The sequence below is a fragment of the Taeniopygia guttata genome, chromosome 4A, assembly GCF_048771995.1.
Source record: "Taeniopygia guttata chromosome 4A, bTaeGut7.mat, whole genome shotgun sequence".
NCBI classification, from domain to species: Eukaryota; Metazoa; Chordata; class Aves; order Passeriformes; family Estrildidae; genus Taeniopygia; species Taeniopygia guttata.
In genome coordinates this window covers 7,829,745-7,855,145 of record NC_133029.1, presented here as the reverse complement: position 1 = coordinate 7,855,145, position 25,401 = coordinate 7,829,745, and the positions used below count along the sequence as shown (strand labels likewise).

The window sequence follows — 25,401 nt, the reverse complement described above, 5'->3', positions numbered from 1 at the left end:
TGTGAAACAAGATGGAACCTGGCCTGTAAAAAACACCTTTTGCCAGGTAAATGAGCAAAGAGGATCAGAAAGTTTCTGTGCTATTGGAAGTTACATGTGTGTTGGAGAGATTACCTTGCCTTGGGGCAAAAAAGCAGTAGGAGAGAAAAGCAGTATCTGGAGTGGTATGTGTTTTATAGCTACAGTCCATCTAAATGGCAAATTTCACTTTCTTTTCTAAGGGAAAGAAAGAAGCAAAAAGGTGAAGAACTCATGGTTGCAACTTTTTTTTGTAAAATATTGTGACTGAGCACATTCCTATACTGGGGTTATTCTATTTGGGAATATTTATGTGGTTCCCTGTGTGTCACTCTGTCCATGTCTCTTCTCAGCAGAGATGAATTCTTCTTAAAGTTTTGTAAAGGTAAGTTGAGACTGGCACTGGCTCATGCAAGAGGTAATTTTCAAGGACAAGAGTTGGAAAAATATACACAAAAACTGCTTTCTTCTGCAACCTAAATACTGATTTTCTTGTCAGCTTCAGAGGAGAGGTGAATTGGTTCCTTGTGCCTGAATTTGCTTCAGTTGCTCTCACTGATGTGAGGAGAACAGAAGTGAACCCAAAACTGCCCACAGCAAAATCTGTTAGAGAGTTACTCAACCAGGATAGCTTTTGCTCTGAGATTGATGCTGCACTGGCTTTCATAAGCCAATGCAAAAAAAAGTCCAGATAAAAAACAGCTTTAAAAGCAAGTGCTGTTTGACTTACACAACTCTCAAATAGTGTGTTATGGTCTCATAGGCGTTTCAACTTTTCCTCCAGGGTTAAAAGTATGAGGAGCTGGTTGCAGTCTTGGCTGGAAGGTTACCTATGCCTTCATAATTAGTTTTGCATCAAGTTCTGCCCTTAATTGCATTGCTAAAATTCCTATAACTTCATTAGGGTTGACTGGGTTTAACTAAGGCATTATTTTCCCTAAGATTACCTGCAGTCAAAAATTTGCTGAATGTTGGGGGTTCATTAGTTAAAGGTGTGTTTACAGGAAACAATACAGAATGGCAGAAGAACAGCAGTTCCCAAATCCAAGATGTGGCCACATGAAAAGAGGAGAGGACTGTGAAGAAAATTCAGGGTTAGCATCCTCCAGCATTATGGGAGCAGGTGAAGCAATTGAGTTTTCAGGTGAAGCAATTCTGAGCTTTCCAGGAGCCAACACTCTGGCTGGGGCAGCAGCTTGTGGCTTGCCTTTCACCTGGTAATGTTGTTGATCCCCTGGAGAACACGAGGAGATATTTTTGTGTATCTATCACTCACATTTCCTAGGCCACCAGGACTTGGTAAGCGTCTGAGAGGGGACTGCAAGGGAAATAGAGACGAGCACTTCATTGGGAAGTGGAGTGACAGGATAGGGGAGAATGGCTTCAAACTGAGAGTAGGTTTAGATTAGATATTGGGAAGAAATTATGGACTTTGAGGTTTGTTTGAGGCACTGGCACGGGGAAGCTGTGGATGCCCCATTCCTGGAAATGTCCACGGCCAGACTGGATGGGGCTTGGAGAAACCGGGTCTAGTGGAAAGTGTCCCTGACCATGGCAGGAGGGTTGGAACTAAATGGTCTTTGAGGCCCCTTCCAACCCAAACCATTCTGTGATTTTATGACTGTTGCTGCCTCCTTCTGTCCTCCCTGCTGTTCTAGCAGCTCTCATGCACCAAGCTGGAGACAAGCCCTGCTGGCAGACCTGCTACCGCTGTGCGCCGTGGCCTCTACCCTCTTTTCCTCCCTCCTTCTCTTCCTCCCGCTCTCCTTCTCTCCATCCCTCTCTCTTTCTTTCCTTCTCGCCATCTCTCTCTCTCCTTCTCTTCATCCCTCTCTCCATCCCTCTCTCCTTCTCTCCTTCCCCCTCCTTCTCCATCCCTCTCTTCTTGTCTCCCTTCTTGTGTCCCTCCTTCTCTCCCTCTCTCCATCCCTCTTTCCTTCTCTCTCTCCCCCTCTCCATCCCTCCTTCCTTCTCTCCCTCCCTCCCTCCTTCTCTCCTTCTCTCCCTCTCTCCATCCCTCTCTCTCCCTCTCTCCATTCTTCCCTCCTTCTCTCCCTCCCTCTCTCCATTCCTCCCTCCTTCTCTCCTTCTCTCCCTCTCTCCATTCCTCTCTCTCTCTCCCTCTCTCTCCCTCTCTCTCCCTCTCTCTCCCTCTCTCTCCCTCTCTCTCCATCCCTCTCTCCATTCTTCCACCCCTCTCTCCCTCCCTCTCTCTCTCCGATCCTCCCCTCACGGAGGCCCCGCCCCCTCACCATGGCCCCGCCCCTTTCCCCGCCGCCCCGCCCCGCGCAGGCGCAGTGCGCGCCCGGCGGTGACGCGGGCCGGGCGGGGCGGGCCGGGCGCGCGCGGGGAGCGGGGCCGCGCTCGGCGCTTGGGGCCGCTCCGGAGCGGGACCGCGGCCGGGGCCGGGCGGCCGCAGCCGCAGGTGAGGGCGAGGCGCGGGGACCCGGCTCGGCTCCGTCCCGCTCGGGGGCCCGGCGGGGCCTCTGCGGCCGCGGGGGAAGCGGGGCGGGGGGGCTGCCCCGAGGGTCTCGGTTGGCCGGGGGCCGCTCGGAGGCCGCGGGGCTGCGCTGCTGCCGGCGGGGGCTCGCTGCGGGCGGGACGGGCCCGGCGCGTCCCGGCGCGCTCGGGGGCGGCGGGCGGTGACCCCGTGCCGGGGGCGGTGCGGTCCCCGCCGGGAGGGAGCGCGGACGGGGGTGCCCCATCCCAGCGGGCACCCAGCGAGGGGCGCTCGGTGCCGGGCAGCGCCGGAGAGCGCCGTGCCCGCCGGGGCACGGACGGGGTCCGGCAGGATGGGGGTCACCGCCGGGGACACAGCGGGACTGTCCCGGCCGGGGTCGCGGCTGCCGGCGGACCGGGCTGCGGGGCTTGTGCCGCTCGCAAAAAGTGTCTTTAACTCTCCTTTCGCAGGCTTTGTTATGCAGCCATTGTAATCGTTCTCTTCCTTCACCCGGCCCGTTCTGCTCGTCAGTGTTTATTGTTCCCTGGTCCTTAAATAGGCTGGAGGAGGTCGGAGTGCAGGAAGGAGTTTTGGGGATTAGTTCTGAGGTGCAGCCATTAGAAAGGGGGACGTAGCTGTAGGTTGTAATTAGCTTGTCAGTTTCCTCTTTCCTTGTTCTCATCAAATTTAGGCCAAGCTCTGTTTTTAGTAGGTACCGTTCAGGACTTTTCGCCTCCCTATGAAAAGTGCGATGTTAACTTAAGAACTCTAGGAGTCTTGGCTCGGCTCCTTTGTATAATTCAGGAGGCGCAAGGTGCGCATCTTTTTCAGTTTTGTATGGCAAAGGGCTTTTTAGCTTGGATATTCTGAGTGTTAATGAAACTGATGCTGTCTTGGACCTGCTGTGAAATCTGCATCAGAAATACTTCCCTCGCTCATTTAAATATGTCTCATACATTTGAATAGAATGCCACAGAGGAGTTTTCCTTATTCTTTCCCCAGTGAGCTACACATAGAGATAATGCTAATGAATAACCTTCAGGGCACTCTTCCCACTTCTCTGATTTCATGGTAGAGCTTGTTCTGCAGTCCTGTTTAATACTAGAATATGCTGCAGAGTGTTGATAGTAAAAAAAAAATAAATTGTGTAGCAACTTTGATTAAATGCTATCCGGAATACACTTCTTGTGATCTCTTCGATTCTATGATTTTCAAAATTGTGCTTCTGAACATTCTCCTTCACTTCTAAAGTTCAAAAAATTGTAATGAGGTGCCAGCACAAATTAGCATGCTGCTCTGCTTCAAAGAAGCAAAACTGCTGCTGCTGCTTCTAGTGAGCCAATGACTCTAGGTGTCAAAAATGAATTAAAGTGACTTTGCCCCAGCTAGCTTTTTTTATTATTATTACTTTAAATAATTTCTTCTGCTCTTCTGTAAAAGATTCACTAAACTGAATGTCATCTGAGGCCGTAGTTCAACTGTACCTGATCTGTAGCAGTAATTGTGGCTTGGAGACTAATGCAATTCATGATAACTTCTGGTGATGTATGAAGCAGCTCAGCAAGTGTACCCCACCAGAAGAAAAGATTCCCAGATTCCCTGGTCTAGTTTGCAGTGGAGTCCCCCAGATGCCAGCAGAGCGTGTCTGTGGAGGGATGGTGAGCACTGGGATCAAGCAGGGAAGGGAGAAGGGAGTACCTGCAGCTGGCAGGGGAGGCTAAGAGGGGAAGTGAGGTGTAGCTGCTGCAGAAAGGGTTCTTCTGCTGGCACATGACCTGCCCAGAGGCACAGTGGGGTTGGGCATACAAAGTAAGGCCTTGCCTTTCCCCCTGAATTCCATGCCAGGTTGGATGGGGCATTGAGCAGCCTGGTGCAGTGGGAGATGTCCCTGCCCATGGCAGGGGGGTGAAACCAGGTGATCTTTGAGGTCCCTACTGACCCAAATTGTTCTATGAATTCTAGTCACAGGTGTGATTTTTCCTTTTTTGTTTTCCAGCAGGCTGAGAAAAATGCTGGAGTTCTTAAGAAAACAGAAAAAACAACTAACAAGTTCTGACGTTGAATATATCTCAGTGTAATATGATACTTGTATGGTTTCTTTGACCATGGTGTTCACGCTCAGGTTGTCTGGATCTAAAGGTATCATTGAAGTTACCTCCAGGGCTCTATGTTCTTGGTGTGGTCTAGCTGTTAGAAGGGGCTCATTAATCAACACTACAAAGAAAGTGTTGGTAGAGGATCCGAAGGAATCTGCAGTGTGTTCTGCTGGGAGTGTTTCTGCTAGTACTACTCTATCACCTCCACAAACACCACAAGCAAAGCTGTCAGAAATGCTTGTGTTTTCCATGGTTGTTAGGTTGCTGAAATAGTTGTGATGCCTAGTATATAGCTTTTTTTTTCCCCTTTACTGTTTTAGATGATATATCTATGCTGGCAAAACTTTCTGTGAAGCTGCACTATGGCAAAAATTGAACAATTATGAAGTGTTTTAAGGATAGCAGTCTCAGAACATATTCAGTGTTTGGCTGTTCATTGTATCAATAGTGGAAAACTTTTCTAATGACTCTTAATAGCTTATCAGAGTTGATTTTGACAGCCTGGGGCTGGTTTCACAGGGATGGATGCTTTTATCACAGATCTGGCATCGTGTTTATAGGTGTCAATGTGAGTGGGAGGTAAAAGCTTAAATAGATGGGGCAACATTATGTTCTGCTTTCCTTTCAAAGTTCTCTACTTTCAGGTCTTTTTAATTCTCACAGCTGTATTGCATTGTCAGAGTACTGTCTGGGAACATTTTTATGGTTTTCTTTTTAACTATTTGTGGTGCAACAGGTTTATTAAAATGGTGAGATTAGAGCTGGTGGATAAATTAGAAACACTTCTGTGGAATAAACTTTTCTGTGTATTGGCTAGCCCTAACCCAAAAGCTCTTTGAAAAGCTACAAAGTAATTAAACAATGTTAGATTGTAGTCACTGGTGCAAAGGCATGCTTTCAGTGGGTATTCAGGGGAATTGAAAAATATTCTGATTTTATCTGAATTACTATGATTATGAAATTATTCATTATTATGAAATATTGTGAATTATTTTCATAAAGCTTTGTTTCTGAGAGCTTTACACAAGAGAAGGTGTTTTGGGGTGCATTTGCAGTGCAGACAGCCTATATCCTGTACCAGGAGGTTCTGGCATGGGAACCTGTAAGTGCAGTGGGGTGGGAGATACAGGGAGTTGGAATGTGTGACTTAGTATTGGTGACAGAAGTGTTTCAGAAGTGGATTTCCTGAAGATATCTTTTGAATTTTAAGATGGGAAGGGATCTGTTTGAACCCAGGAGGAGCTTGCAACCTGCAACAAAATTTAAACCTGACGCCTTTAATTGACTTGTGTATTTCTGAAGATTTACTAGGAAAATGTGGGTGATTTTCCATGTTCAGTGTCCTGTAATGAATTTGATGTCTTCGATGCCTATTGTGAGAAGCTGTTTTCAAGTGAGTTGGCTGTACTACTTTTTGAAGAATGCTCCAGCTACTGATTTATATTATTGATATTTTTGCTTTAAATTTGGTATAGGATATACGTAATTCAATTTCTTTTTATGGAAACAGTGCTTTGTTAGTACTAATGACAATGGTCATATGATTTCTTGGGGCTTTTGTTTACCTTCTTTGTGACTGATGCAGCTGCTTGGTGGTGTGTTCTGTAGTTGTGCAATGTGAGATTTGTTCGGCAAGCAATGCCGGCTATTCTGCTTGGTTTCTTCAATGGGAAATATTTAAAATATGAACAAACTTATGTACAGGAGAAAGTACAAATGAAAATAGCTTGTGAACAGAAATTTTGCTTTTAAATAAGTTCTTAGAGCTTTTGCCTTGACTTGTAACTCCTTACATTTAGGGGAAAACTTCAGACCTTGCTCCATTTCCTTATTAAAGAGCATCAACCTTACCAGGTGCCCCCTGCCTGCTTGAGTTGTCACATTGCACATTTTGCTCTCCCTTTTCAAGAGCCTCTTCTCTGGAGGGTGCCCAGACAGTGATGCACATGGAAGGCACCTGACAGAAAAACTGCTGCTGTTCTCTGTGCAGGTGTGGATGGGACCAGAGCAGACCTGGCTGTCAGTAGGAAAAGCAGCAGGACTATTTACCTGTGATGTCAGACACTTGCTTTGGCTCCTGCCTCCTGGCATATGGACTCGTTTGTCCTGCCTCTCAGAAGTCTCTTTATTTGCCTGAAGTGGGAGGTGTAAGCTGCTTTAGGACAGAGGTCCTGTCTAAGCTGTTCCACCTCACAAGGAGAAAAACAGTTGGCACAAAGCTTATGGGAATGTGGTGCATGGATCTCATGGTTAAAATGAAGGATGGGGTGATTTGGGTGCCTGTCCTTGCTCAGAGGACTTAAAAGTATGTGTTCTAACAAATATTGCAGTACTCAGCTACTCATGTGAGTCCTGGTATGAATGTTAATTTCCATCTTTGCAGGGCAGTGGGGGAAGAACTTTGTTCCTTTTTTCTTGGTGATGAAAAGAAACTGATTTTATCAGTCTATTATTCAGAAATTGCAGATCAGGATTTAGCATCGTGACAAGCGAAAACCATGGTGCATGGTAAATGAGCTTTATTCACACCATAACCATCTGGTCAAGTGCAAATTGTTATGAGGAGGGTGAGGTGCCATGTAATGAAAAAATTCAGCAGAATGAGTGTGAGTGATTATGATGAAATATTAGAGAGAATCTTATAGGCTGATAAAAGCAAAGATAAATGTGAATTTCAACCCAGTTCCTTTTTCCTGGGTGTTCTTTGGGATCTCCATGTGAGTGGTGTTCTCTAATTTAAGTTGAGTGTGTTCCACATGCATTTAATTTAGTATTGTGAGAACTTTGATTCCTTTGAATAACTGACCTTATCTGATAATGCTAATGGGAGGTATCCAGCAGTATATTAAGATGATGATCTGAAATATCCAGCACATTTTTACTGTACTGGCTTTCTGAAGTTGAAGCTCTGGTTCTGTCATATATGATTGCAGTGGTTTTTACATTTAAAAATAATTCTGGAAGAAAACAATACAAAATATTTCTTTCAAATTTCAAACTTTTTCATAAACTTGTTAGGGATTGAAAATCAAGCAGAAGATTCACACACTCAGCAAAATCTGATGCTGGAGACTTGGGAGACAGTTTGGGGCTGCAGGTAATTCATTAAATGTGCCTTTGTGTGGTCCTGCCCTATGCCCTGATCTCCTGGGGCAGCTGCATTGGCAGAGCTAATGCTTGAGTGATTGCAGGATGATTTCTTTCATGCTACTTAGCTCATGGGAAACTTACCCACTCAATAATGTTCTTATCAGTTTGCTAACTCACCCTGTGGCTACACCTTGCTACTGCTCTCACAGGTAGAGGCAGGAATCGTGTCAGGAGGGAAAGCAGCACAGCTTGTCCAGCAGATGCTGGGGATGGAGCATCAAACTCAGCTCAGCAGGACCAGGGCATTGCTCCCGCTTCAAACTTGTCATGTTTCCAGGTGCCTTTAAAGAACTCTTCCTGGATTGCTGTTCTCCAATTAGCTTTCCATCTGTGAGGAAGCTGAATGATCCATGTAACACTTAGATTCATGTTTTCAGGTAAATATTTATATTAAAGCAGAAATTCTACACTACATTAAGGAAGGGGGAAGACTTTTTCTTAGTTCTGAGGCATTCAAACACTGCCTTGCATCCTGCTGAAGATACCTGGTTCTTGAAGGGAGCCAAGAGGGAGAAATGGGTTGCTCTTCTGCCTTGTCAACTTCTGGCTTCTCAGTGCCTGACACTCAACCAGTTTCAGTGCTACAAAACACGAGGTTCTGGGCAAGTTTATGGCTGCCCACAGTTTTTGAATAGAATTGAGGAAGTGAGTAGCACATCCGTTATTTAAAGAAAGCTGTGAGCAGCACTAGAATCCTACAGACGTGGGCATGTTTCTTTATATATATTTCTCTTTTTTTTTAGAAGCTGATTATCCACCATGGTGCCAGAATTGTAGAAGATTTGTGTTAATATTTTATGCCTACCACCCCCCCATCATCTTTCATCTCAGTGTTAGTGAGTAACTTTTTAAGTAGTAGCAACTACAAATTACAAAATACATGTGAGGTTGTATTGCTGACACTTATTAACAACTGTATTTTATTGCTTGTTGATGTTGGAAGCTTTCAGCAAGAACAGTGTTACCAGTTTTGCTCTCTTCAATGTTGAATTTATAATGTAGCAATGATTTTGTGCTTAGAAATTTAAGCTGGGCTCTTGTGTTTGCTGTTCTAAGTAAAGCTTGTTTTTATACAGTGGAATTAAAGTATTGCCACCAGGGTGTATTTCCTATGAGACATACAAACAAAAGACTTTGCAAGCTTACACATTGAAGCTGGAAATTAGGAATTAAACACTTATACTATGAAGGAATTGAAGGATAAACCTAGATAAGTCAACAATATTGAATTTACCATGTTGCTTGAGCTGCCTTACTCTGCTCCCTTGGTGGCTCTGCAAATCTGACCAGTCTTTTGTACTTCCTCACCTTTGTCATGGGGAAGTAAATGTTCCAGCATTCACTGTCTCTGCTCCTTATTAGTTCCAAACTGGGTAGGACCAAACACTGAAATCTGTAATGATAAAAGGACTATTGTGTGGAGTTCTGTGATCCAAGTGAGACTTGGTACCATATTTTACTCCTGAGTCTGAGAATTTTGTCCTTAATGTCCAAACAGAGTTCGGTTTTTTAAAGGATCAGAGTAATGAGATGATCATGTTATCACCTGTCTTGGGGCTGGTAGAAGTGTTGTTAACTCATCACTTATCTCAGTGATGTTGGTGGTACCACTTGCTACAAGCCTGGCCTGTACCTTTGCAAATCTTTCTCAGGAATGGTTTAGTAGCTTGTCTTAAAGTACATTTTGATATGTGGAGGAGTTTGCTGTGAGGCTCTAAATGAGCCATGTTACAACCCCCTAGCAGTTCCCTTTAGCAAGAAGGTAGGGACTGAGATTTTGTGTTCCTACTGCCATTCCCTTTTTTTTTTTTTTTTTTTAGTAGTATTCTAGCTGGGTTGTCTACCTGATGATGATTAAGGGCCACAGTGATGCACCAAGACCTTGTTATGACAGCGCCTCCCATGTGCAGAACAAAAAGGCAGTTTCTGTTCCCTTCCCAAATCTTGTTATGCTGATGTAGTCTTTCTCCCACTGGTTATTTTTCTAGTGTTTGGTATGACTGTATAAAGGAACAGTTACAATTGTTGGTAACAGCTTAGTAAGCAAGTAGTCTAGCCTGTGGTGGTAACATTTTTCTCTTTCTTGTAGCCTTAAGCGGGTATGGTGGACTTTAACAGCTGCTCTTGCCTTCCTTCAAGGCAGGGCTTTGTGTTAAAGTTATTGTAGGTGATTACATGGCTATTCTGGCTCATGGAACTCCAAGTTATGTCTTTTCTAAGAGAAAGGGCTGAGCAGATTGGAACTTTACCTCCTCTTAAAATTGATTTCTTCGGTGATGAGTGTGCCAAATGCCCTGGCTTCTTTTGGGATGACAGCAGGGATTTCTTGTCTGCTGTTGGCTTTCTCTTGCTGTTGGATATCATTACTAGTTTGTAGGAGCAGAAAATATTTCAGTAAAGGGGGTTGTAAACCTTTACTCTGGCAGCTTAAACATTTATGTGAGCTCTTCTGCAGAATGTCAACCAAAATAAGCTGGAGTGCTTTAAACAGTCTAAATAATCACTCTTTGTATTGGTTGATCCTGAGTAAATAGGTTAGAAAGTACTTAAGAGCAGCTCAGCTGGAGCCTTATGGCAGAGAGCAGGGACAAGCAGCCAAGGGTGCTGAGCTCTTCCATGGCACAGCTGTTCCTAGAGGAGGAGATCCAAACCTAGGGCAGAGGTTCACAAGCCAAAGGGCTGCTTGGAGGCAGAAATGTGGTTTGTCCCTGCAAATAACCCCGTGATTACAGCTGAAGTAAGAAAATCCCACTTCATCTTCCTCATGGGGAATGAGTGTATTTTCTGGTTAGGCTGTAATGATCTGCTGGTGTGGAGAGAATTTAGACATATTTCATGTGGAAGCAGGGGATGGCAGTGCTGGCACCCTTCTGGTGGTGCTGCCAGGTGCCAGGGCATGTGGTGTGGGGCTGCTGTGCAGCAGTGCCTTGTCTTCCCCACGTGTGTACAGAAGAGTCCATGTTTTGGTTGTAACCAGCTCCCACTACTACCTCAGATTGTTTATTTATTAGTAAAATTAATGGTAGGAGGGAGTTGGGCTGGAAAACATGAATGTGCAAGGTAATAAGTTGCATGACAACATTTCACTGTCCTAAACAAAGAGTCATAAATAAATAATGGCAGAAAAAGAAATGGGAGGAGGAAAAAAAATCAATGGGTCAGAGGAGGAAAATGCTGTCTTTGTATTGACTTTATTGTTTCAGTGCCATCCCAGATGTGTCTAACAAGTCTGGCATTGTCTGAGATTTTCCTTACTTAGAGCCTTTCACAAGGCCCTGCAGTGTAACACTTGTGTGTGTCACTGGAGCAGCCTGACGTGGCTCTGCCACCCTGCAGGTTGGGCAAAATGTGCTCATAGGGGATGGGAGGGAGCTGGATCTTCCTCCTGGTTTTAAAAGGAGTAAGAAAGGGAGTTTTAAAGAGAGTAAGAAACCACCAGAAACTACTTCTTAACTTCATGTCTTTCTGGCCTTCTTCACCAAAGCAAACTGTGTGAGAGGCTTCCTGGTGAATTTTGTGTGCCATTTCTGACACAATGGCATTTTAGTTCTGGAACTTGAGTCATTCTGATTGCTGCCATCCATAGCTGTGCATATATTAAAACAAAATAATTTGACACATGTTAAGGAGGAATATCAAAAGCTTCATGAAATAAGACTGCTATAGCTCCTTATCTTCAGGTAAACCCTTTGTTTTGGTGAAGAAGTTTAAATGTCCCGTAGTGCTTCTGATCCATTATTATTGGTTAACCTGCAATTTTCTGTGTGATTTTGTTGTTAGTATTGCTTTATCATTTTAACTGGATACAAGCAAGGGCTTGTAATTGAAAAAAATACTGTTCATTCATTGAATTATAGAAGTGACCCTCACTTTCTGGTGCTAACAGTGTGAGAATATGGGTTGCCAAGTGCAATGTTGTCGGTTTTTCTGAGAGGAAATGCAGAGGAAATGAAAGCCAGCAGTGTTATTGCCAGCATTTCTTCACTCTGCTTTACATTAGAATGAATTAAAAAGAATTAATGCCTGTGCAAATAACAGCACTGCTGATTGCTCCTTGTGTTTTGGGGTAACTGCTTGCTGTTTTCCTTTCAAATGGGTTGTGCTATATTTTCAGCATTAAAAAGAAATGCAGTGTCTCCTCCTAAATCCCTCTATCCCATTGTTCAGGCTGTAAGATGACTTTCCACTGTAACTTTGTGCTATTTCGGCTCTGCTGGGACTGGTGCTCTCTGTGCAAGCCCAACCAGAGCTTCCTGCTGTGGTAACAGCTGCTGGGGGGAGTTTGTGAGAAGGGGGCTTGGCCTGGGATCATGGTGCAAGGTATTACTTCTGTTAGGACTTCTGTACCTCCTGTGGCTTGTATGCATTTTGTGATTGACATGAAGTGGTGGCTGTGATTCTGAAACAGTGTCTGCCTGAGTAGCTTCAAAGCAAAAATTAGATCTGACTTTTTCTTCGGCGCTACTGTTGAAATAGGTTTTTATGTGGAGCTGTGTTCTTGTGGGATTCTGTATTAAATATTCCATACACATGGAAAAGAGCAGGATGCCACAGATTTTTAGTGAGTTATGTGAACTTTCCCTTCAGGCAAGAAGCAGGGCTATCCAATTTTCCACTCACACTAGAGACAGAGCTCAAAGGGCTGCAGAAGCCAATAGTTAACTCTGTTGAGATGCTCTACCCTGCAGTTCTTTAAAATAACATCTACAGTGGATAATAGTGTGCAAATGTGTGTGACAATTTTTTTCTCTTCCCAAACCTTGTTCTAGATGTCAAAATTAACCTGGACTGCTTGGGAATGGCGAAACATAGCCCTGGGATCCTGCCATGAACAGTAAGAAAGTTGAGATACTTTGTGTATGCAAATAATTTTCTTTCAGTGACTAAACCCCAGTGAAATCATTCCTACTCAATTAACACAACCAGGCACACATTGTGTAGCTGTGTGTGGAGGTGCCCCCAGCTTTCCAGGCAGTAAAGAGGCAGCACAGTAGGGCAGAGGGGTGGACCAGCAGGGGAGCATTCTTTGGGAAACTGTCGTGGGGAAGTCTCTGCAGCCAGCATGGCATTGGAGGTGGGAAGCTGCTATGGGTGATGCATCAGGAAATTATTGAGGTAGTAGCTGAAGGATGCTTTCCTGTAATGTGCAATTATATTGTGAGACTCCATTGTTACCCTGTGTATAATTATATCAAGACTCCATTGTAATGGGATATCTTGAGTGCAAATTAGATTGAAATGTGATTAGGCAAATTAGTAGCAGAAAAAAAGTGAATTTTGAAGTGCTCAAGGCTGAATTCCAGATGCAGTTTGTGGGAGGAAGTCCCTAAAGCCTTGACAGAGGGAAGCTGCCAGGAGGCAGTGTCCTTTCACTGTCACTGCTCCTGAATCTACTGCAGTTAGACAGGTTTTCTCTTTCTGGGTGAGTGAAATACTATACCAAGAAGCTTGGGGTTTTTTAATACTTGAAGTGTTACTGAAGACTTCTAAGCTTGTGTGAGCATGCTGAAGCTTGTTTTATTTTGTGTTCCTAAAATAGGTCGAATAAAATTTTTATCAATCATTTTAAAAGTATGTTAATGAAGGCCATTCTGTAACTGCAGTTGACAAGCATGGTAGCCCTGCTTTTAGTGGGTAAGACTTCTTCACAACTGCAAAATTTCCATTAGGATAAGATCTGTTCTGCTACCTAGAGTTATATTTTGACTGTTGGCTCCCTTTATGACACTGAGTTTTTCAAAATGCAGCACTTTATCTGTCTGAAACTAATTGGTAGCTTCAGTTATAGTTTCTGTAGTCTATAATATGGGGTTACTTTTGTGTGGACTCGATTTTTATAGAAAATGTTTAAGTGCTTGTGTACTTCTGGTTTCTGGGTGGAAGAAAATTATTCTACTAGGTAGTGATTATCAGGTAATAGTTGATATAGGGTAATGCTGCTCTTGAGTAATGCAACTCTGCTGTCTGTTATAAAAGCTGGGACGCTGTGCTATTCTCCAGAAATGTGTACGAAGTCCATGCTGAAAACTGCCTACACCAGCCTAGTCTGCATTCAACTTCCAAGATGATAATACTTTTTAAGGTATATATTCTCTGTATTTAGAGAGAGATTATCTTATTATTACTTATTTAGCGATTAAAGTCATTATTTTAAGAGTGCAATTCAATGTCAGATTTAATCAGTTGCTGCTGGAAGGGACAGTGCTGCTTCCTTCTCTCTTTGCCCAGTGGGTGCCGGGGATGTGCAGCTGCCCTGGAGAGCAGCATCTCCCTGTCCCTCTGGTGGGAGCAGCACTGGCTGTGCTGGCTCTGCTTGTCCCCTCACAGCTGTTTGCTCCTGGCTTGTGCAGCTGGGTCCAGCACAAGGTAGGCAAGGGATAGTTGGGTGAAACGAGGTAGCTTGGGGCTGTGGCCCTCAGTAGTGCTCCCAAGTGAGAATTCAGCCTCTTGCTCCCGTGCATTTCATGAGCACTCTGGTTTTCAGCAGTTTTTGTTAGTTTTGATTCAGGTTGTCTGCTGTGCTGGAGAAAGGACTGTTTTAGGTCAGGTTCAATCCCAGCATCTTCTTTGTGATTTCTGAGACTCATTTAAAACCAACTTGCCTGCTGTAGGAGTGATGTTTGCTGAGGTCTGGCCTCTGACCTGATGAGTGTTTCTCATGTTCCCTGGGTGCTCACGATTGCCCCTGAGGATGTGTGGCCTTGTTCATTTAGTGGCTTCCTAGGCTGTGCCCTGCACACTTTGTCACTGCTTGGTATGACTCTTGCTGTTGTTTCTGAAGAGCTGGCTGTAACTGATACAAGTAACCTACATAAAAGCAGTGTGCACTATCACCCCTGAATAATCTAGAACTTCCTGGCAGGTGAATTACAGACATAAAAATAAGTTTTGCCACATGCGTTGCATTCAGTGGCATATGACAATGCATGTAGTGTGTTTGCTTTATGGAGTCAGAATTAGAATTAGTTTAACTTCTCAGAAATGCGCACAATTTTACATGGGTCTCAACCACTCCTCTTTTAAATTGTCTACCTGTATTCAGGCTGAAGATGATTAGAACAAATGTAATGGTTTATATAGGAAATTAATTCTTATTCATTAATATATGTACTTCTTTTGGCTTTTCTGAAAGAATGATGGCAAAATATAGCAGCAGCTAAAGAGCAGACCCTGCAAACCACAGACCTCAGGAACTTGCACAGTAGTGAGAAATTAACTTGGCAAGGGGATCCAAGTGTGTGCTGGTGATCAGTTTTGTCCTTTCTGTGGCAGAGGTATAAGCAGAGGAGTGAATTTCTCATATGCTGGGAATGTAGAATCAACAATGAGAGTGATAGAAGCTCTATTTTTAAAGATTAAAGTAAACAAAATTTTTTCTGAGTATGAAAAATTCTGTTTCAGCATGGAGTTTTTTTGATCCCTTCATACTGTTGTGTAATGTATTGGTCTCATTGGAGAAGGTTGGTAAAACAAGGACTGAGACTTAAGCACCCATCCTAATTGGAGTAACCACACTACACATCACAGGACTTAACAAATAAACGGAGTAATGATGGTAGGAGAACAGCTTAGGTGATGTGGCACTTTCTGAATGCTAGTTTTGTGATGGAGGATGGATAAAACCCATCCCATTTACTCAGCAGACTTCTTTAAAAGAGGAGAACTCAAAGTTTATTTGAAACTAGAGGATGTCCTGAGGTGTAGTAACATCAAGAGTTAAGAGCCACTTTATTCTGCCAGCTGCTGTAGTGTCAGTGGGAGGGAGTGGGCAAGTTAGGTGCTATTAAACAATTCTGTTTGATACTGTCTCAGTTGTGGCATGTTTAAAGTATTGCAAAGCACACAGTGAATTTATAATTCATGCTTACAAATACTGTGTGCTATTTCCTTCCACTAAATGTCTCAGTCTGCTTTAGCAAAATAAGATTTTAGACAGGCTCTTAAATTAGGAGAGCTTGTGTCTTACACTCTGAAGTCAAAATTTTATTTGTCATGGTACAGAGCAGTTGAAGGGGAGAGGATGATTTGCAGAAGCTTTTATTTTCTGTTATATATAACCACTGCCACTCTGACCTTATCTAAAAATTTGCTTTTGTATCTTTAAAGTATTGACTAAGAAAAAGGAATTTCTTCTTTGGTCTGTGAATTAATAGCAAATTGCTTTAAAGAAATACCCAATGCATACAGTTACTAAGTTTTTATCATTCAGTTATGTTTATAAATGTAAAATATATAAAAGACCAAAAATCTGAAGTGTGGCTTTTTTCAGGGGTAATGCAGAGTTTCTATTTAGCAATGTTTGCTAATAAATATATGTCAGCAAATAGTAATGTTACAACTTTTTCACATCCCTTCAAGTGGAAGTATGATTTCACAAGCTAGAATAGCTAGAATATAGTCTGTAGTCTTTTATTTTGGTTAAAGGCTGTAAGTTACCATACTCCTGAGACATAAAAAAACATTAGCTAGGAGTTTGTTTATCAACTGTATTAGATCTTAGAAATGGAAGTCATTAAGATTTTGGCCTCTTCTGTACAGATTAATGTGATTACGTCTTGCTTATAAATAATTTGAGCTGTTTCTCTCTCCCTTACAAGGTGCCTTCAATGAGTCACAGCTTCCATTTTAGTAAATTGTTCATGGGATAGGCAGGCTCAGGAACAACTGGGTTAAACCAAGAGATTATTTGAAAAATCTAGGGCATGTGCTCTCTGTTCACTTGATTAGTTTTCATAATTCATCCTTGTTTCCACAGCAAAGAGCAGCCTAATGCATGCAAACAGGAAGCACTTTTCTTGCTTTTGTGCTCCATCTCTGTAAAATTACAGAGACAAAGTAAGTGAAATGGGGAAACAGATTGTGTGTGAATGTTTGGAACAAATCTTGGTTTGTTTTGTGAAAATCCATGGGATCAGAGAGCCAGGTGCTGTTTGGGGATGTCTGTCTGTGACTCTGCTTCAGTTCTTTTCTGTTTGACTACAGGTGCATGAAGAACAGAGGAGATATTTCCGCTTAGCAGAGATGATGTGGAGAGACTCTTTGTGAGTAACTGATGTGTGTTTTCTAAAAAGCCAAAATGCTAATGTGGGAATTATTTATTTTTTAAAATTTTCTCTAACTTAGAATAACCATTGTGCCATTTGTCTAACAGTTTCATTTGGTCTGGAAAGCTGTGAGTGTAGAGCCCTTCATGGGAACCATAGACAAAGCTCATTGTTGAAGGGAAGAGCTGGAGGACAGAGCAATGTATGGTTTTATAAGTGATGAACCACAATTTACTTGTCTGTAGTCATCAGTCTACCAAAGGCTTTTACTGTTGACTGCTGAAAGTGTTCTAGACTGCAGTAAAACCCCTGGCATGGTGGGTATGGGAAACCTTTAGCAGGATTAACTTGTTACTTTTACAAGCTTATTCTGCATGTCAGGTTCTGACCATTTTCCTGTCCTTGTCCAGTTTTGGATTTCAAGTCTGCTATATCTGCTGTAAACATGATGGGAATAAGTAGCAGTCAGTGGAAGCTTTCCTGAAAGTTTTCAGTTCTTTTCTGCTGGAATAAACAACAATATCTGGGGATCAAGTAGCTAAACTGCACTCCTAAAATATTACAGAAAAGAAAGAATCTCCATGATGGAATATAACTACCTAAATAAGTACTTAAAGATTTGCTTTTGTGGAGACAAGACCATTTTTAGAGAGCACAATTAGGTGATGCAATGTCTTATTTTTCAGATGGATTCCATAAAAATGCTGTGCTTTTAGTGCTATAGGCTCCTCAGCCAGCTCATTCCTTTGGAGTAATTAGTCCCAGTGTTTCCTTTTTCTTTGCCAGATTTCCAGTAACAGTTGTGAATTAAAGCAGCATGTTATTTTAGCATTTTCCATTATAGTCTTTGTGCTTCTTTTTTCTGTGTGAAAGTATAATATGAGTAATGTGGTCTTGAGTGCTTTCTTTTAAACCATAAACTTTGATACTCTGGAGCTGCTGCTTTGTTCTAATGATAATTATCTAGGAGAACAGTGCCTTTGTGGACAACTTCAGTGCTTTTCTTGGCAAGGAAGAGCTCAAGTTAGAAGAACTATTCTTACCTCAGGCACCTTGATTTCTAAGTTTTCTTATGTTTGTAGCATTAAAGCTACATAGTGAAAATTTTTTCTTTGTTCTTTTCTTAAATGGAAGAAAAATCCTTTTATTACAACAGACCAGTAATTGCTTCAACTCCTTGGTAGGAACCAGTTTGGGTTCCTACATGTGACTCACCTTTCTTGTTACCTGGATCTAAGAGAAAGGTTAAATGGTTTGTAGACTTCCCTCTTCCTGGAGACTTTTGGATACTTTCTTAGATACGGTTTTGTGATTTCTTTAGTAACTAATTAAAAAAAAGTCACTATTGCTTAATGTCCTCATTGTGGTTTGGCATCTGCAAATAGTGCCTCATTTGACAGCCTGTCTTGCTTTCACTCAAGAGAAAATCAGCTTAAAGATAATGTTGGCTTGTAGTCATCTTTCCCTTGGCTTCTTCCAGGCTCTGCTTGCCGGTTCAGGAAGGCTGTGTGAGGATTTTTGTATAGCAATCTCCTGGTCAGATGCTGGATTCTTTATGAAGCAGCAGGAGAAATCCTTGTCCTGATCCAGCTGACTTACCCAGGAGATAGTGTTGATTTGATTTACTCTGTTGAGATCTCTTCTGGACAAAGTCTTTGAAGTCTTAGCTGCAGTTGGCTGAGTAGCAATGATAATATGCACTATTCTTCAAGACTTCATTATTTTTTTAAAAGACCTCTTCAATTTTATCTGCTTAATAAAATTGGAACTTGATAAATTTGTTTTTTATTAAACAAGAAGTTTAAGTATAAATGTTCCAAGTATCAGTCTTTACACTTTGAAGTGTTCTTCTGGTGATGCTACAGTTATTTGATAATATGTAAATTTTTCCTGGAGCTTATTTACAGATGTTGACTATAATTTAGTGAGGTCATTTTCAGAAAAGACTTTCTGCAAAATAGGCGACAGTTTTTTTGTGGGGCTAGCATTTAATTTGTACAGATGGTTACTGTTAAGAACCTTTCAGTTGCATAGCAGTCAGCTTTTCAAGCTTTTCATGGTCTTCAGCACTGGTCTGGGTCAGGTTGTGCTCTAATACTTGCGTGGATGAGGCTCACAGCCAATGACACCCACCACGAAGAGTGTTTTGGGATCTACCTACATTAATACTCCTCTGTGTCAGCATTAGTAGCTGCAATAACAGGTGATATCTTTGTGGACAGTTCCATGCAAGGGTGAATGTGTGTAAAATATAATGGGATAAGTTGAGAATTTAATTTAATTTTTGGTGCAGGATGGAGCTGAAGGAACTGGTTCCTTTTCCAGTTCTGCATGATCATAACCTTGGCTTTAACCTTTATGCTGTAATATCTTGAGAAGTATTGTGGACCATATAAAGGAAATTTCTTTTTGCCTGTTACCATTGTTCTTTTTGTGGTTATTACTTGTACTTGATGTGTAGAATTTCTGGTGAAAAATTGAAAAACATTTCACCTTTTGAATGCTCAAAGGTTTTAAAGAGCTTGAAATATACACTGCAACTTAGTCCATTAAGTTAGAAAGTAACTTAACTAATGAAGAACAAATGTCCAATAAAAGCTTTTTCATTTTCAGTGTAGTATTGAGTCCTAAATTAATAAACTTCAGAAATACTAATTATTGAGTGGAATTCTTAAGTGGATAATATTTAAAGTGAAGTTCAACCAAAATGCAGAGATGCACAGCATTCCAATGCTGATTATTTCTGGACAGGCTGGATGAGGGTGCCTTGTTCTGCTTGACATCTGCCCATGTCTGAGTGAGTCTAATTTGTACAATAGTAAAAGGTACTTGAGCTGTGCCCGTGGTAGTCAGTAGATCAGGGGTGTGTGTGACAAGCTGGGCACTGAAGGGACATGCTGTATCTAAGCTGTTCAGTTTCCTCATGAATGGACTGATTAATATGTTCTATTGGCCTTTCCTCTCTGTAACCACATAAAGCTTTATGCTCCTAAAATAATTGACAGTCAGCAGCTGGTTTCATAGCAGGATTTTTTTCACTTGGTAGTGAGGAAAAGGTGGGATCCAAATGGTCCTGTTGTCTTTGTGGAAAATCCAGATTTTTCTTTCACTTTGCTGGGTTTCTTATGTACAGGTTTTTTTTTTTTTTTACATGCAATGCTTATCTAATCAACCTTTTGTCAGCAGAGTTTATTTCATCAGCGTGGGTTTATTAAGTGTAGGTGATGATGAATGAGCTTTAATATTTGTAGCCACAGGTGACTTATATCAGGGAAAGGCTTTATGAGGGTTGGAAAGTTCAGATGAAAGTCCTTTACAGAATACTGAAGAGATGGGAAATCTTTAAGTTCACATTTTAAGAGCACATATAAATTGATTAGATGCTTTTGGGGCAGCTAATAATGTCATTAATTTCATGATAGATACGTGAGTTTAAATTTGGTTCATGATGCAAATCCAGTCATGAAAAAGTTGATCATCTGACTTAAAATTCAGAAGAATATTTCATTTAAGACAGTATTTTAATTCGCATACCTCAGCATTGTAAAAATTCTTCTTTCTGCTACTTTATGTTCAGTGCAGTGGTTTAAGGCTGTCCTTGCACAGAGCCCTGACCTGAGGTCATGTGCTGCCTGTAGCAATGAGGGAGTTTCAGGTGCCTGCCCCATTTGAGGTGAGGTGTTGGTGGGAAGAGCTTCTGTCCCTGCTCTGAGGCTGCAGCAGACTGAGCTGTTCACTTAGGCATAAGGCAGAGGATGGAAGCAGTGTCATCTTCTAGGCCATGAAAATGGACAGAAAATCTCATTTGGAACAGATAAACTTTAGAAGTAATGTACAAAGAGAAGAGGGGCCTCAGATGATTTGTGGCACACATGAGATAGTGGATTAAAATTTCTGTAAAAGTGTGTTCCAGCTGTGCATTGTCTTATATATTCTCCCTTAATGTATTAACAGCCAGATCTGCTTTTAAACTTAAGTTACATAAATCTTTCTGTAAAATGTGACCCTTCTTGCTCTGAAATTTTACAACGACTCTGGCATTGTCAGACTTGTCCCTGTTGGAGCTCAGTTTAGGAATTGGCCCCTAACTGCTGAGAGAGGGATTGACTTGAGAGCCAAGATGCCAGTGTACTTAGGCAGTGAAATAATCCTGTGTAGCTTGGGAGCACAGAAGCACAGTTGTGTTCCTGCAAATGTTATGCAGTGATGGAAATTGCTCAATGCTTTTGAGATTATAGATTAGATTTCATTAAGACTGTAGGAGGGTTTTCCTTTCTCCAAGTAACAGCACAAGAGGTTTATTTTGCTGCTGTATAATGTCTTGTTAAAGGTTGCAGTGGCTATGCAGTGAAGCAGTTCGTATTCTGATTTGGTACAAGTGTCCTGAGTTGTTTTGGGAAGTGTTTTAGGATGGTGAGGGCAAAGCAATAGATCTTTTGGAGCTTTACTCTCTGCCCATTGATAATGTGTCCTTTGCTGGGTTGCCTCCTGCTTGCCAGGGTGTATTTTTCACGAGCCAGGTGTTTATGCTGCTTTAGCAGTGTTCTGTGTGCTGTATAAGCTAATTTTGCAGTAGAATGGTTTACATAAAACAAGAATTACTTGCACTGATTTTTAAATATGGTTTTGTATTCTGGAGTTCATTGTAGTGAATCCTGTTCCATTAGTCTCACTTCCTTTTTAGTGTATGTGGCTTATCTGAAATTCACTGCTTGTAAATGGGATTTCAGGAAGCCTGAACTGATCCAACACATGCTGCTGACTTTGCCTATAGCTGAATTTTGTTGAACTCTTCAATGCAATATGAAGTGTGTGGTGGTTTTTTTTGTTTTTTTGTTTGGGTTTTTTTTTAATTAACAAAGCTTCCTTAAAATTTAGTCTTTGGACAGTTTTTCATAACTTATTAAAAATTGCTTTCACTTCAAGGAGCCAACTGAATAGTTTTGTTGTTGATCTTTTTTTTCTTTTTGTAATAAGGAACAGTGTTGTAGTATTTTCAGTTAAAGAGAAAAATCCATGGGGAATTTTTTCCAAAATGTTGTCTGATGCCCTCTTTAATCTTTGCTCCTAAGAAGCCCTGACTCAACAGCTGTTGCATGTGGGTGTTTGCAGCTGGATCAGAATGGCCTCTGATGGAAAGGCTGTAGTCTCTGCTGCTGCTGTGCTAGCAGGGTGCTCTGCAGTCAGCTTGCACCCCTTGTCATGGTTAGTTTTGGTGGCTTTTGATCAGAGATTACCAAGCTTTTGTAATGGGATTGCAAGATGCAAAATGTTACCTTAACAATTGCTGCTTAATTGCACTTCTAAAGCTGTGCCTGTGCTGTGCCAGCCTGGAGCTCCCAATTCTTGCTGTAAGAGCTTGTGGATTATCTGGGGATCTGTGCAAAATCTGCTCCAGTGCCTAAGAAGTGATAGTTGCCATAAATCATCACTTTGACTGCTGAGTGGCATGTGCCATTGCCAGCATGGTGTTTTGAAGGAGAAATTATTGTTGCTTCTTTTCTGGTGCCTTTGTGTGTTGGGGGTCCCATGAAAGAGAACACAGAAGTGTTTGTTGGATGCTTTGCCAAAGGTTGATCTAATTGAGGGGGAAAAGTGTTGCAAAACCAGCAAAGCTGAGCCCTGTAGGGCATCAGAAAGCAGCTTTTCATACTGGATGTGGTGAGAGAAGCAGGAGTATTGGATGGATGTGCTGTAGTAAATTAATGTGGCTAAAGAGACAAGGAAAGAAGATGCTTGAGTTGTTTCAAAGATTAGGAAATGTGGGGCTTGTCAGCAGCCAGAACAATTTAATTTTGTGAAAGATGGATTTTACCTGACTAGATAATGAGGTAGAAAAGGCTGCATCTTAAAGATGTTGTAGAAAAAGTTTTGGAAAACGGTTGTCTATTTGCCAGTAACTCTTTATACCTGCAGCATACACTTCTAGCAGATGGCTTTTACTCAGTTTATCCGAACTGATGACATAAAGGGATAAAAATTATTTAGCAATGTAGCTGCATTTATTTAAGGCCCTTGCTGTTCTGAATGTGTAAGTTTTTTAGAGAAAACAGCACCCTTCATGTTTCCTATGTCTTCACTTTCATGCCAAGGGACAGGATCCTGCAAACAAAACTCTCTTTCTTTAGTGCTCCCAGCAAACAAATTACCAGTCAGGCAAAACTGCACGTCCCTAGTGATGTACTGCTGCAGGCAAGATAAAAGGCATAAATAAATATCTGTCCAAAACTTGAGGTAGCATGTGAGCAGAAGAGAAGAAATGAGAAGATTATTTTGATATAAATACTGTCACATTCACCCAAGGCTTTATAATATTAAAATGTCTGAAAACTTAGTTCAGCTTTTGAATTTTGATTCTTGATGCTTTGTTGGCAAAGAGAAAAAAATAGTAAAGTTTGTAAGGTTTTTTTTTTTTTTCCCCATTTTTTGTAATACAGAATATTTTCAATGTCTGGAATTCTTTGTGGTGACAAAAATGACTTAATAATGATTTTAATTGAAAAGTAATTTGATTCTTAACATGTTTTCAAGAGAGATTTTTGATGGAAAAATGAGATAAGTGTATCCTTATGAAGGGAACAATTCCCATCTGTTCTACAAGTACATTTTAGATATTGGAAAATTGTGATTTGATGTGATTCTGTTTTAGAATCTCTCATCTGTTTTGTGGCTTTCTGTGATGTAGATTTTTTTTGAAACCACAAGACTTAATTTCTTATAGTAAACAGGAGATGGACTCCACAGATCTTCAGCAGTCATTTAATGCAGAGTTGATCACCTTAACCCAACAGAAATTCCAGCAACCTTATTTCAGTGTCTTTTTTAGCAATCAAATCCTCTCTTAAAACATAATTGTTCCTTTATAATATGGACATAGAAGCTATAGCATTGTTTGTATTATCTTGTGCTGTACTTTATTACACCCGTAATGGTAGTTTGGCTGGTCTGGTTAATTTATATTGGAGTAACTGGGTTCATTCTTTCAAAGAAACAAGAAAAATAATTATTTTTGTAGTGCAGTATGTTTCTGTAGAAAATGTTTGAGCTGTATTGTCGAATATAAATAACTCTATTCATTTTCATGCATTTTGCAATTGAATAGGGACATCATACTTACATGGAAAAGGTAAGATTAGGAGTCATAAGTTTAGGATGAAATGTACTGCTGGCACAACAGTTTCTGACACTACTTTGTAATGGAACTTTACATCCTGACATCCTATCAGGAATGATAGTTTTGATTTAGTGTTATTCTGAGAAAGTGACAGGGATCCATCATGTACCTTTCTTCACCTCTGAATTAAATGTAACAGCCTGGCTATGAGTGTTTCAGTATGTTGGTGTGATTTATTTTCCTTTATAGGTAATTGAAAATATTACTGCAGCAAGAGGCATCATTCATGACTAGGATTTTCTGTTAATGCCATTTAAACCTTCCACTTTTTTCCTTTGGATTGCTAATGGCATTTTAAACCTTTCATTTAACTAGATTAATAAAACTGTTTTGAGCATTCATCTTAAGAATAAATGCTCAATTATTTCTGTTCCAAGGCGTGTATTGACATTAAGCCTCCTTTTAGCAAGTTTGGACTGAAGAAATCTTAATAGTTTCTGTAGTTTCATTGACTGATTTTGTGTACTTTTGTCTCAGCCTAAACAGATAATCCATAGGACAATAGTTTAAATTACTAAAGTTATGTTTTGGCAGCAGCTGAACCAGTCTTGAGAATGACCAAACTCATTGGTATGCTGCTCGCTGCTTCCGGGGGGATTTTCCTTATAGGTTTAATCTTGGATTAGAAGCAATGGATTTTCTGCCTTTTTTTTTTTTTTTTTTCCCTCCCCCAAAACAGGCACACAAGTTTCTTTTGTCTGCTGGATGCATTTATGGTGACTTGAACATATTCAGTCTCAAGTTTCACTTTTCAGACTTGCACTCTGAGTGCTCACAACCTCTTAGCAGTGTTTTGGTCAGTCACATTTCTGCTTAGTGTGAAAAATGGCTCTTTAATGAATAATTCTGTGAAACTGTGAAGAAGAAAGTTATAAAAACTTTCCTTAGAGCACAGTTCTTACGTATGTGTTCTCTCCATCTCTGAAAGCTTCCAGTCCCTAGTAATCCCAACCAGTACCTACTCAGTCCTATTTCCTTCAAGTTATTCTTTTGTACTTCATTTTATTTAGCAGATGAATACATCTGTGTTTATAGCAGTGTTGTTACAAGTACTTTCAGTTCTCACTAGGTTCATGGTTTTGTCCTTTGTTCCCAGGTATGTGGACTTAAATTCCTTAGAAGTCAATTGCCATTCAAAATGTGAATGTTGGCATTGCCATGTGAAGCCTTTTTTAATATATTAATGTAAGAATAAAAAAAAAGAACTAGAAAAAAGTTCGGTGGATTTTTTTTAAGGAGATGACAAACTTTTTACCTTATTTATTGGACACTTGTTACATCTGGTCTCAGTATGGTGTGTGTGACAGTGTTTATGCTTGTTAAGGGGTAAAGGTTTCTTAATCTCAGTGGAAGAATTAACCACTTCAGTAAAAAGTTTTTCTTCAGTAAATGCCTTTAGATCTCCAAATAATCTTTATTTTCAGCCAACCACTAAAATGACCTAAAGGTTAGTAGAGTGAATACTCACAGCTTTAATGT

At 41.1% G+C, this 25,401-nt stretch overlaps 1 protein-coding gene across 3 annotated transcripts in view; it reads left to right on the top strand.

The window, feature by feature from the left end:
- Nucleotides 1–2,341: 2,341 nt before the first annotated feature.
- KLHL13 (kelch like family member 13) overlaps nucleotides 2,342–25,401 on the top strand; it is a 77,433-nt gene continuing 54,373 nt past the window's right edge. Inside the window, exons 1-3 of one of the 3 annotated variants that reach the window (XM_032748358.3) lie at nucleotides 2,389–2,443; nucleotides 12,474–12,538; nucleotides 16,687–16,745. In XM_032748358.3, the coding sequence (XP_032604249.2) occupies nucleotides 16,726–16,745 (20 nt within the window). In that variant the 5' untranslated portion in view covers nucleotides 2,389–2,443; nucleotides 12,474–12,538; nucleotides 16,687–16,725. Of the gene's footprint in view, nucleotides 2,444–12,473; nucleotides 12,539–16,686; nucleotides 16,746–25,401 lie in introns of all 3 variants that reach the window. The other 2 variants (XM_072929103.1, XM_072929104.1) reach the window with 2 other exon arrangements.